The sequence below is a fragment of the Dendrobium catenatum genome, unplaced genomic scaffold (assembly GCF_001605985.2).
Source record: "Dendrobium catenatum unplaced genomic scaffold, ASM160598v2 fragScaff_scaffold_9, whole genome shotgun sequence".
Lineage (NCBI taxonomy): Eukaryota > Viridiplantae > Streptophyta > Magnoliopsida > Asparagales > Orchidaceae > Dendrobium > Dendrobium catenatum.
Window position 1 is genome coordinate 2,962,624 of NW_021318471.1, and position 13,471 is coordinate 2,976,094.

The 13,471-nt window shown below is 32.4% G+C and overlaps 1 protein-coding gene across 1 annotated transcript; it reads right to left on the reverse strand.

Moving 5' to 3' along the window:
• Positions 1 to 5,234: 5,234 nt before the first annotated feature.
• On the reverse strand, positions 5,235 to 13,325 carry LOC110110268 (transmembrane 9 superfamily member 7). Its single transcript, XM_020841662.2, has 7 exons — positions 13,157 to 13,325; positions 10,840 to 11,004; positions 10,495 to 10,604; positions 7,948 to 8,059; positions 7,203 to 7,315; positions 6,685 to 6,832; positions 5,235 to 6,598 (listed from the first exon to the last, which is right to left on the reverse strand). The coding sequence occupies exons 1-7, from the start codon at positions 13,313 to 13,315 to the stop codon at positions 5,441 to 5,443; spliced, it is 1,965 nt and encodes a 654-aa protein (XP_020697321.1). The 5' UTR covers positions 13,316 to 13,325; the 3' UTR covers positions 5,235 to 5,440.
• Between the last annotated feature and the right edge of the window lie 146 nt (positions 13,326 to 13,471).

A 13,471-nucleotide genomic window follows, 5' to 3' on the forward strand; every position in this document is an offset into this window, starting at 1 on the left:
TATTATTTTTTCGTACTTCAAAATTTCATTTAAGTAAAAATTTCCTTATTTCTTAATTGTTGAAATTGTTTTCTTAATAGTGCTTTCACTTTGATAACTAATTTAGCCAAAATCAAAATAGTAATTAAAATTATTTAAAATTAAGAATAATACAAAACTATAGGTGATTATATCATTGCTCGAGGATAATGAAGTTTATCAATAGGTGATTAAATCATTGCTTGAGGATAAATAAATTCTTATATTTGGGGAAATTTATTAAGTTAAAATTATGTAGTATTTTAATGAGTTAAATTCTAGAAAAAATATTTGTTTTGAGTTGTTGTGCAGGAATATTTCAGGAATTAAAGGAAAATTTATAAGTTTTAGAATTAGTGTCACAACGCCTAGTTTATTAACGCTTCAATGCCCCATCGCTAGTATTCTACATTGCGGCACTGATAATTCTGGAAAATTTATTGAAGTCAACACTCCAACAGAACCAATGTTGGTGCCATAGTACCCACAACATCGTAATGCTAGAAATCTACATTGCAATGCTTTGAACTCTATTGCTTAAGAGTTGGGGCGCTATACTACCAATGCTGCAACTCCATGGAGCACATTCAAGTGTCGCAGCACTCAACTTTGGCATTGCCTCGACGGAGTAGATGATGAAAACAAGTGTCACGATGATGTAGCCAAAGATTATGTCGGGTTAACCCAACATCGCAATAGAGCATGTTTAGCAGCTCCAAGATGCTAGTTCATTTTATACCACTGCAACGCTCACCTGTCAAGTGCCGCGATGCCATAGTCCATTTATGTACTTAGTATAAATTGTTTTTCATTCTTTGTGAGTGAGAGTTTTGTCTTTTTGTTTGTTTTGAGTTCTTAAGTGTAATGCCCCCTTAGAATCAAGGCTTAGGGAGGCTATTGGAGATAAACATGCATCAATTGGAGATTGTTAGCATATCTTATTATGAGCAAGCAACTTTTGGAGGAGAAAGGACTGTGGAGATTGAACTTGTACTATTCATGTGATATCTATTTTCACATTTACTCTTGTACTTTCTCTTATGCTATCAATGAAGTTTGCTTTGTTATATCTTAATTCCATGGCTAGTTAACTTCAAGTTTGTGCTAATTGTGTGAATCATTTGCAGGTATTAATGTTGACTTTTGTTCTTTTAATGAATCAATGAATGTTTTCAATATATGTCATTTTTAATTTAATCTATAGAATGATCATGTGCAGAATTAAAACATAGTGTGATATATTATCTATGAGTATTGGAATGAAATTCTTGCATGTTTAGACATATAATATTTAGGATTTTAGGTTCTATGGAGATATAATAAATGTAGGAATGTCATAAACCTCCCTTCACATCCTTACATGCTTGACGGAGATTTAATTATGCATATGCTATGATGCATATCAAATATAGGAAAGTCTATTTAGAAAATTCACAATCATTAGTCCAAAATGCTTTATTAACTGGTTTCTTATCTTTTCTATTTCAATTTTCAGTAGTTACAAAATCCAACCTTGATTTTCGTTGCATAGGATAAAGTCTTGTAACTTTAGTAAACAGTAATAGAACATTTGCATTGTAGCAGAACAATTTTTCAAGGGATCGACACTCCTCATATCACTTTTATTACTTAATTAACATGTGCACTTGCATTTTTAGTGGGGAGTTTTTATCAATGAAAACCTAAGTATAATTTTGATATATAGAATATTTTATTCACATATTATAACCACTATAATTAAACCATCATCATGCTGCAATGCTAATTCAAAACTTGTGATTTTTTCACCTTTTCCTGAGGCATTTCTATACATCAACTAAAAATAACTATATATTAGAATTTAACATAATAAAGCATAACATAATTTTCACATAACACCAGATTGGATTGTGACACTTCATCTTCTTGAAAACTTACTGTGGAGAAAATCTTAGATCTTTGTTTCTAGTCTCAAAAGATAAAGTTATTTTTAGATGTATCCTAGTTTTAAATATCTATATTTTTATCATATTTTATTTTATTATCCTCCCCCTTTTTCTCTTTACTGGCTTGTAAGTAAATTTGGGGATTTTATATTTCTTATACTTTTATTCTCATTTATTTGAATGCATACACTTTCTTTCATATAGAATTTGTATTTTCAGTTCTCAAGTCCTAAATATGAGTTTTTTTTGCATTTTGTTTAATAGGAATTTTTCTATGATGGTAAACATTTAGACTTTATAATATATTTCTCTCCTTTTAACTAAATGCAATAATTTATATGATAATTTTAATTTATATGATTCAGTTACCTAATTTTAATTTAATTCATAGATTATCCATTTTTTAACTTTAGAGGGCAATGACTGTTAATCACTCAAATTGAATTTTATGTTTATCAAAATATGAACAATTCGAGTTTTTCTTAATGAAAATCTTGATTTAAAATGTTGGATTTCTTAATTTATAATTTGAATCACTCCATATCAAAAGTTATTGTTCTCTAATATGTTTAGAGTGAAATTTGAATTATGGCATAATATAAAATTTAATTTTGGAGTAACCATCAACTCTCTAAATAGAATAGTTAATTATTTGAAAATTTAGCTTTATATTTCATAAAATATATTTAATTGGAAAAATATTTCTCCTATTTATTTTCTTGGAGAAATGTCTTTAAAATATCATTTCAGATAAAGTTGTCATAAAAAGGAATAACCAATTATATTCATGGAATGATCAATGGTTTGAACTAGTTTGATTTCAAATTAGGTTCAAACTAGATTTGAAAATATGAAATTGCATGGTTCAAAATAAAAATCTTGGTGAGCATCAAAGGGTCTAATGATGTGGGAAGGAGGCCTCAATAGCATCTTTGGTTAGGTGGAGGCCTCAAGATCAAATTTGAATCGAGTCAAGTTAATTTTGTATGTGATTGCCTTCAAAAATAAGTCAAAAAATTATAAAATGAACTCGATCATTTTTTTAAGAAAATAAATAAGTATATATAATTATATATATACAACTTTTTGGCAAAAGTAGTGCGAATATATTTTTAGTAGAAAGAGGATTCTCCCTAGTTACGTAGAAGACTTCGTTGTTAGATCGTCCTTCCTCGTTGGGCTAGCATTCCCTCGCTCCTCTGGCATTTCTCCTGCTTTTCAAAATACACAGAGGCCAATCCTCAAAATTACAGCTAGAAATTATTCTGTGCGGAGTCTGGATGTAGCTCTACGTCCAGACTTCAATTAAATCTTGACACGTGGAATGAACACATGGATATTCAATTGAATTTTTATTTTATTTTTCTTATCAACCCGACTGACTCGAGTCGATCCATAGATGAAAATTTTGAATCAACAGGAGTTCAAAAGCTCTGAGCTAGGTCATTATACTTTTCATCCCGACTTTTTATTGTTCACTCTCTCTCGTTCGGTATTCCAAATGCTTCTCTGCAAACATGTGCCATCCTTTGGCATTGCATACAGTGGAAAATTTCGTCTCCACGTGCAAATAGGTGAGCGTCTTTGATTCTCTTTGCTGCATATTAACAAGTATCGATACCATATTAAGTTCTTCTAATTTAAAAATTAAGTCGTTTTTATTTGCTTTAAATTTTCTAAGTTATTTTTTTTTCATTTTAGCCTCATTTTAACTGTGTTTTAAGTGTGCTATTGCTACGTATTTGCTTTCATGGTATTAGATCATATATTGTCTTCTTCATTTTTCAAAACTAGGTTGTATATCTTTAAATTATCTAGTTACATTTTTTAATGGCGTTTTTCATTGTGCATTTGCTACTACACTTTCATTGTGCTTTCATTGTATTTTTTCTATTGTGTTTCTCTGCTCTTTCACTGTTCTTTCACTGCGCTTTCCACGTAAAAATCTTGGTCTCTTATGAATACTACACCCTCTCTTTTTATTTGTATGCATGATGGATCTTCGTACAAAACTAAGACGTTAAACTATATATATTTATCTATCACCATGAATATTCTAGAACGTGACAATAATATTCTTATCTCATAAAAAATTATATCTAAATAATATTTGATCATATAACAAAATGAACTAACCATCATCGCATATATATCTAAAGAGGATACACAAAGTTAATCAACAACCCAATTGAGCTCTTATAATGACTTGAAAATATAAAAAAGTGATCCATCTCTTTTTTTTTTTTTTTTTGGCTTCTCAATCTTTGTTTTTCATGTAATTGAGAGTAGGATTGAATCAATTCTCATCAAATAAATTTGAATCTAATACATCACAAATAAAATTCATATTTAAACTAAAATCTCATTCCATTTCTTTGTCTCCATATGTAATATATAATGCTAGTTATTATAATTATTATTGGCCTGGAATAGGTTAAACAGAAATGACTTTGAAAGAAAAAAAATCACATAATTGATTAAATAGTTGAATCTATGCTTTATAACAAAATTCCAAACAAAATAACATAAGAGGGTGGTCTAAAATAAGAGGAGAGAGTTTTAAAATTAATATGAAAAAAGATCAAACCTATAAGGGGTTAACTAAACTAATTCAAATTTTGATCTAAAAGGATGACCCATCTGATTGTTTAACCATTAATAATAAAGGTTAAAAAAAGGGAGCTTTGGAAGTCCTACATTAAAAATGTAATATTGAAATAATTAAGCATGAATTAAAGTGGTCGAAAGCCTCATTCCTCATCTTCAAGACAAAAATACAGTCATATTTATATTATAATCATTTTGAATAGCATGAAGAAAATTCACTTAATTATGGCTATTAACAATCTAATCTAGAGCCCACACAAATTCAAGATAAGCTCAAAGTTATTCAATTTGATCTCAAGTTCATATTAAAAAGAAGCTTAATATTTATACTACTATATATAAATTCTCATTTTCAATCAGAAATTGGCATTTCTCAACATAAACAATTAAAAAAAAAAAATTCTTAAAAAAAAATGTTCAATTCATGTTTTAAAGTAGGTGAAATATGCCTTTACAAACCCAATAATTTTAAAACATGAATTGAACTTTTTTTTTGTTTACAATGTGCAACTGTAGAAGAGGATCAATTATTTTGTACGGACATCGAACGTCATTCGGAGACCAACCAGAATGTGTCACATCACCCCTTCGTTCGGTACTGCTAAAGTGGTTGCACCAGATTTGCCTCCGAACGTAGAGCTACGTCGAGCTTCCGCACATAATAATTTCTCGTTGAAGAGACATGCCGTCAAAAAACTTTCATTTATAGTTTAATTAGTTGATGTCACAATCCAAACAAAATAGTACATGTATTAAACCTAGAGAGAAAACAAATTCCCTTAGACAAAGCAAAAAAGACATTTCGAACTACAACAAACCACCATTACCAACAGCCTTCTCTCTTCTGAAACCCCTTCCAATCCATAAGCTCAAGCCTGCTTGTCCAAACTTCAGTCTATTTTCACAGAAGAATAGATCTTTCGCACAAACCAGAAACAAGCATAAAATCCGATCGTCCCGGTCAGCACAAAGAAAGCATATGATGCAATAAGCATATATCCAAAGTAGAGAATCCCTGAGACGAGCTTCGTTATCTCAAGCTTCGTAAAGAAGTAGAACGTAGCATACAAGAAGAGGTACAGTGCAGAAGATCCTGCAGTTAAGTAAGCCCTCCACCACCAATGATAATCCTCGCTACATAATTGGAAGTAACAGAGAACAATGGTTATCTCAGCACAAGTAATGAAGAGGATGATGAAGACCAGGAAGAGGAAACCAAATATGTAGTAGAACTGATTCAGCCAAATGGATGTCAGAATGAAGAATAGTTCAATGAAGACAGCACCAAATGGAAGAATGCCGCCGATGAGCACAGAGAATGCTGGTTGCATGTACCAGGCTTGCTCAGGAATCTGCCTGGGGATCTTGTTGGTTTTCACCGGGTCTTCAATTCCTGGCTTCTTGAAGCCAAGATAACTGCCCACAAAAACCAAAGGCACTGATATGCCAAACCAGAGGAAAACCAAGGCGAACATGGTACCAAAGGGAACTGCTCCAGAAGACTTCTCACCCCAGATCAAAGCGTTTAGAACAAAGAAGATTGCGAAGACGATGCCTGGGAACATGAAAGCAGTTTTCAAGGTGATCTTTTTCCACTCTGTACCCTTAAACATCTTATAAAGCCTAGCTGAAGCATAGCCGGCAAATAGGCCCATGAAGACCCAGAGAAGAACCATGGCAGTCATGAGACCGCCACGATTTGAAGGAGATAGGAAGCCGAGCAACGCAAACATCATAGTCACTAGAGTCATTCCTAAGAATTGAACGCCGGTTCCGACGTAAACGCAGAGCAGACCGGAGTTAACGGGAGGGCGGAAAACATCACCGTGTACTAATTTCCACCCAGTTTCTTCTTGGGCTTCATCTTGAGTCTCTAACTGATTGTAGTTAGCTATATCTCTATAAAGGGTTCTCATCATGATCATAGCAACCATTCCAGAAAGGAACAGCACAATCATTAAGGAATTTATAATGGAAAACCAATGAATTTGATCATCATTCATCAGAAGATAAGTGTCCCAACGAGATGCCCATTTGAGTTCACTAGGCTGCAATTGGTCAAACCATTGATTTAAGTTTTTTTTTTTTTTTTTTTTTTAAGGAAAGGAGATACTGTGGTTATAGGAGAAAATACCTGGAAAGTAACATCATAAGTGAAAACAATATGTGTATCAGCAGTCACTTCCTGAGGACCATGAGTGCCAGGAGCAATTTTGGTGTTCGGGTTGCATGTCAGCAATCTAGGATTCTTATCATCCCAGTCATTGTATTCATGATGCACGCTGTTAAACAGAAGATTAAGTCAAAAAAGGGTGACAGGATGATTAAGCATTTGATAGGAAATACTTGAGTTCGCAAGTAACCCTAAGGGTAATACTCGAGTTCGCAAGCAAACCTATCACCGATTGGTGAAAAGAGCGAGAATAATGTGAAATCTGGTGAAAATAGCCCAAAATGATATATTGCGGTTCAGGGTGAACCAGCCAGCCTAACAGCATTCAATTAATTAACAATGACAAAATAGCAACTGTTCCATCATTAGGTAGCTCATTTAGCAGCATAAATTAGGTAATACATTCAGCAATTGTATGAAGGTCTTTGTGCTCCCATTCAGCAATTGCGTAACTCATAATAGTAGTACAGCTGATTCACCTGCTGGGTGTAACCTCAAAACCAACTATACGAGCATCATCTGAATCGTGGTCTTTATGATACTTGACAGTGAAAGCCAAGTGGTTGTTGATATAGTATTTTTCATCTTTGCTCTAACATAGAATCAAGAGTATTATCAGCAACTATCGCAATAAATGCATCACAAAATAAAAAAAGATGCCCGTACCCCAGAAACTTGGTTGTCTTTATAACCAACACGAAAACCATGTTCATAACTTGGTATTTGACTTGCATCTCTTCTTTGTCTAGGAACTGCAGCAGGAAGATTATCCAATATCCTACATAGAGCATCATACACTTGTCAAATATCGAGCATCTGCAATATCAGTGGCATATGTAGTAGAAAAGCTAGAAGATTGATAAGGCTCCACATTATTATTAGATGAATATATCATCTACATAAAGTTTTGTGCGTTTCCTGACTACATCAACGCAAAAATAATATGAAAGATAAATGGGTTAAGATTTATCTCACATCTCAAATCAATTTAGAACATAATGGTACTATCAAGAACATTAAAAAAGGATTGTGGGAAATATTTAACGGTTTAAGTATCACCAACTATACGAGCATCATCTGAATCGTGGTCTTTATGATACTTGACAGTGAAAGCCAAGTGGTTGTTGATATAGTATTTTTCATCTTTGCTCTAACATAGAATCAAGAGTATTATCAGCAACTATCGCAATAAATGCATCACAAAATAAAAAAAGATGCCCGTACCCCAGAAACTTGGTTGTCTTTATAACCAACACGAAAACCATGTTCATAACTTGGTATTTGACTTGCATCTCTTCTTTGTCTAGGAACTGCAGCAGGAAGATTATCCAATATCCTACATAGAATCATAAACTTGTCAAATTTTGAGCATCTGAAATAGCAGTGGCATAGGTAGTAGAAATATAAGGATACTAGCTAGCAACCGTGCAGTGCAAGGCTGAGAAAAGCTAGAAGATTGTTATAAGGATACTATCAAGAACATTAAAAAAGGATTGTGGGAAATATTTAACGATTAAGTACCATTAACTCAATTATTAGAATTATAAAATTATGATAGAAGCAAATCCTGAAAGACTATTTCAACAGTAACTGAATGAAACTAGAAAGAAAAAACTTCCAGGGGAAAATGAACAAGTAAGAAATTGCAATAGAAAGAAGAACACTGTGCAAATCTTTTGTGGAGACAAATGACAGTTATGAATCAATTGTTTAAATATCTAAAGCTAGTTTAAATAAAATAAAAGGAATCATAGCCCAATTCTGAAAAGATTTTTTAAATAGGGAAGTAAATTGAAACATAACACTTGACAGCCATTTTTAAAGAAGCAACCACACAAATTAGGCAAAAAGTAAGTGGAATAGAAACAGAAACAAAAAAAAACACAACTTTTTATTTACATATTAGTTGAGATACTTACTTCCCCTAGTTAAATAAGAAACATCCAAAATACCCGTCTCAATTTAATTGTGCGTGTCAATTGTCTTTTAACAAATATCTTTTTCAAAGCTTGATAGGAACTCTATAATAAAAAGATCAAGATAAATTTCAATTATCCAACATGTCACTTAATATAGAAATAACTAAAGCTATTTAAACAAAACAAAATAAAATAAAGGAATCATAGCCCAATTCTGATAACAATTTTGAAATAGAGTAGTTAGCAGAATCTTGCCAGCCATTGTTAAAGAGATCCAACCCAAAAAATTAGGGAAAAAGTGATAGGAATAGGAAAACAAACCAACCCGCATTTTTTTATTAAGAGTACAAATTAGTTGAGATGCTTACTTCCCCTAGTTCAATAAGAAATATCAAAAAGAATGGAAATTATACAAATCTAAATTAAATATGTGCCCCGTGCCAAGTTAACTGTAGGCATGTCAATTTTTTTGGGCCTATGGCAAATATCTCTTTCCAAAACTTGCTAGTAACTCTGTAACAAAAAACTCTAAATAAATTTCACTCATGCGACATGTCAATAAAGAAATAATCTCAAAGGCCATATTAAATTTGTTCATGTAAAATAATAAAGATTTTAAAGCCTTCCTAGACTCTAAGAGATCAATTATCCCCTTTTATTCAACTGAAAGTAATCCTTACTCATATGACAGTCTCGCTTTAATGAGAATGGATTTCTCATTGATTTTTCTTCACAAGGAAGAAAAATAAAATGACCTTTATGATACCAAAAAGCATTTGGAATCTCACAACAAATTTCTTCATAAAATTAGTTAGATATATTCTCTTTTTTTAGATGTATTCCAACTGAAATTTCCAAAAATAGTTATGATTTGAACTTTTTAAGAAAATTCAGCTGAATTTAGTTTTGATTTACCTTATTAATCTCATTAAGGATGATTTCTTTTGGATATGTGATAAATTGAAAAACAAATTAGCCCGCAAACTTTACTTAAAAATACCACCATCATCAATTTTGATCATAGGCTTGATTTTATGAAGGAAAGGAGTGCCTAAAGCGGTATGGTGCATAAGATTTTGCACTAATAATGATGTATGAATACAGAAATGTTCTTTGCTTATTGATGCCTTAAGATAATTTGTATTAAATACTCATTTTATTACCACTAACTAAAATCATGCATTGAGTAATTTTCTCAAAATATTTACAAGTTATAATTTTTTTCTTGAATACAATATATAGATGCTCCACTACATAACTACATACTAGAGCAAAAAAAATTTGTTAATGATATCATTCCCCTCTCACAATAGGATAAGTGGCGGTAATAACTTACCCTTTTGCAAGCATGAGAACTCTATAAAAAAGCAAGCATATCACAGAAGGTATCGCTCACTGATTGTGTCGGGCAAGAAAGAGCATTTACCCAAAGTTTCTTTTTTTCCCCCTAAATTCAAAATGTTGAGTCGGCCTAAAAGTTTTGACATGATATTTAAGAAATTCAGCAGGTTTTTGAACTCTTGGTTAACAAAGTTCTAGCTCTACAAGGCATAATATTAATAAAATATGTTGAAATTAATGCACTATTTCATCCAATTTTTCGTATTAAAACAAATAACAGTGTCAATGCTTGTGTGGACGAGACTGCAGAAGCATGAGTTAGAAATACAACATATTTCTAGCAAAACTATAGAAGAAACTGGTACATAAATTAAAAAAATATAAATAAGCTAAATAATTTATATAAAGCTCTAGCGAGGCTGGGTAAATAAACAGTTTCACTACTTATAATTAGCAAATATAAGTTAAGTTTTTTGCACCACCAAAGGCTTCAAATACAAGGTGCACTTACATGTTAACTCGATACTCATCATCAATCTTCTCCTTGAAGTTCTTGAGACCTTCGACACTAAGCTTTTGCCGACAGGCAACTTTGCATGACTCATCAATCCTCATTTTAAACTGAGTTGAGCACGATTCATTTTTTGAGAAAAAAAAAATCAATTTTGTATTAGTAACAAAGAATCCAAGCCTAACCTTGGTTGAATTTTGTCGAAAAGCCTTCCATAATTTGGAGCTAAAAATATATTTAAATGGGATGAAGCTATTATAGATGATAATGATCTTCCAACCATAAAAATTCATTTGAATGCATGAATGAGTAGTACTAAAGTAGAAAGGAAAGATAAAGATTTACTGAATAGACAGAATTCTCAATACGATCACCACGAAGGACCTCTCCCAAATTTTCAGCACTGTTCACTATTGTTTCAGGTTTACAGTACTCCAAGTAGTAGTGATCATATGGAAGCTGCGTTTTTGTAGATGAAAGCTTATTCACTTTCACCTGCAGTTCATCCCCCTGAACAAAAAATCATATTAAAATAAAAAACATATAGCACTTACTATAAGGTAAACGAACTAAGATAAAGGATGAATTGTAAAGCACATATCCCAAAATTGGCTTCCAGTTTGCCATATATGGGCTGCCCATGCAGAGTAAGGAAGAAAACAATTTAAGGGGTTTTTGGCTACATGTAGGATTCAATTCAAGTAGGATTCACTAAATTCTATAAATCCATATTTACTAAATCCTATGTGGGTTAAATCCTATAAACTGCTTGGTATGCTAAGTGTCAAATCTAGATACACTTTTTTGGCTAGTTATTTAAGGATTTAAGGATTTATATGATTTTATTTTGCTTAAATCAACCTATTAAATAATACTTATCCGATTAAACACCTTAACTGATAATTAATTAATGATTTAGTAAGTAATTAAATAATAACTTATATTTAAACATATTAAATCAAAAATAAAATAATATCAATTAAGATAATCAACTGCTAATTAATTATTATTAATTATTAAGTTAAAATTAATTTCTTGATTAATAGTTAGGACATACACAACATAAATTAATTAACATAATGTTAATTAATAAAGCTTTTATTAATTATAATTATGTTAATTAAATTATAATTAACTAAGAATAATGTTCAAATTACTCATTAATTAATAGTTTATAAAATTCAACACTGAAGTCGTAATAGGAGCTCATTGGAGAATGCATCAATGGGACCATATATTAGTGGTGTTTCCTGTTGAGTTGCCACCCACTGAAATAAAAGACTTGCAAATTTAAGTTAAATTCGGCCGATTCCAACACTTGCTAAATCCGGGATTTAAGGTACAACAGGGTAGAAATGGGATTTAAGATTATGTAGGATTTAAAGTTGTCATATTTGTGTTTGGAATAATCTAGACTAAATCCTACTTAAATCATGCCACGAAAACCTTTGTATTTGCTAAAGAAAGGAATTGGATATTAGGGCTTTAATATACCTACACTAGCATCCATGAAAAAAAGTAATAAATTGTTTTTGTCCTAGTTAAAAATGAGCACATAGTTTTGAAGTTATTTCTCCACATCAGTAAACCATCCATTGAAATTAATAATTTTAAGCAATCCACTGAAACAAAGAAATCTAAAACATCCACAGAAAATGAGCCATTGATGACAATCAAGTGCCTCAATTGAACAGATAAATCAAATGTGAATTGCAAACTCCATGTATACATAAGAAAAAAAGTAGCTACAATTTTAAAACATATGAACTTCATGTTATAAAATATAGCCAAAAAAAAAGTGCATCAAATGAATGAAGTTCCCACCAATGACGGGTTTGAGGAGCGATTCTTAATTCTATATTTGCATAAAGGCTGTTTCCTAACACAATGGATGCAACTTAAATATTGCTCTAGAGTCATCCTCTATAGCAACACCTGTTTAATTCTCCCTAAACAAAACAGCCAGAAAAAAAAAATGAAAGAATTTTTTAGTGTGTCTGTGTGTGTCTGGTATATGTATGTAGAAAGGTTGGAACCCACACTAACAGGAAAGGATTATCAATAGAACATGTCAAACAGTTAGATCCATGTACAAGCAGCAAAGTTACATAAAACATGATAAATACAAAAAAGTATCCTAATGATTACTTTATGATTGCACGTAAGAAAACTTGACGTATCCAGATAGTGCAGATAGTAAGAACAGAGCGGATCCCTAAACTGGAATCCGCATCCTGCGCTTCACACCAAAATATGCAGTCAGAGTACAAAACAACGCAAGCTCAATTCGAAAAAAACAAGAACCAAGCCCTCCCACCACTTTGGCTAGCAGGGCAAAACGTAACAAAGGGAAACTCTTAAAAACAGAAAGCAATATTAGTTAAGTTCCAAGCAGACATTCCCTCCAGCCAAAAAAAGGTGGAAATAGAAAACGCAGCGAATTCAGAGCTGGATCCCCAAGCTCGACGAAAGGAAATGAGTAAGGATAAAAAGTGCTGGATTCAAGCAGCACGCAGCATGCCGAACCTACCATAGAAATCCACGCATCTAAAATCTGTAAACATAAAAAATAAACCGGAAGCCTAGATCTCCAAAAGAAAATCAGAAAGCAACCAAACCCCTAGCTAGATCCGGGTCAACATTAGAGTAACAGTTGAATTACCCTCTGGAAATCGCTGGGAGCAACGCCAGGGAGGTAGAAGGCCCTTGATAAAGGAAGGAGGAGAAGGAACGATAGGAACAAGAAGACGATGCCACCGGGTTTCCCCATCTCAGCAGTAAAGGAGAAGCAGCTGAATTGCCCTTTCACGGGAAGCCACATGCGAACGAAGAAGCGGAAGAACAGAGAAAGTTGAGAAAAATCCGTGTTGTTACTTATTAGTAGGACAGACAGAGAAGAGAAACCGGGTCAAGCCGGCCTGATTCCGGTCCGTTGATTAATTAGACCGAAATAACCGGGTTGGGATTCATTTCTAGT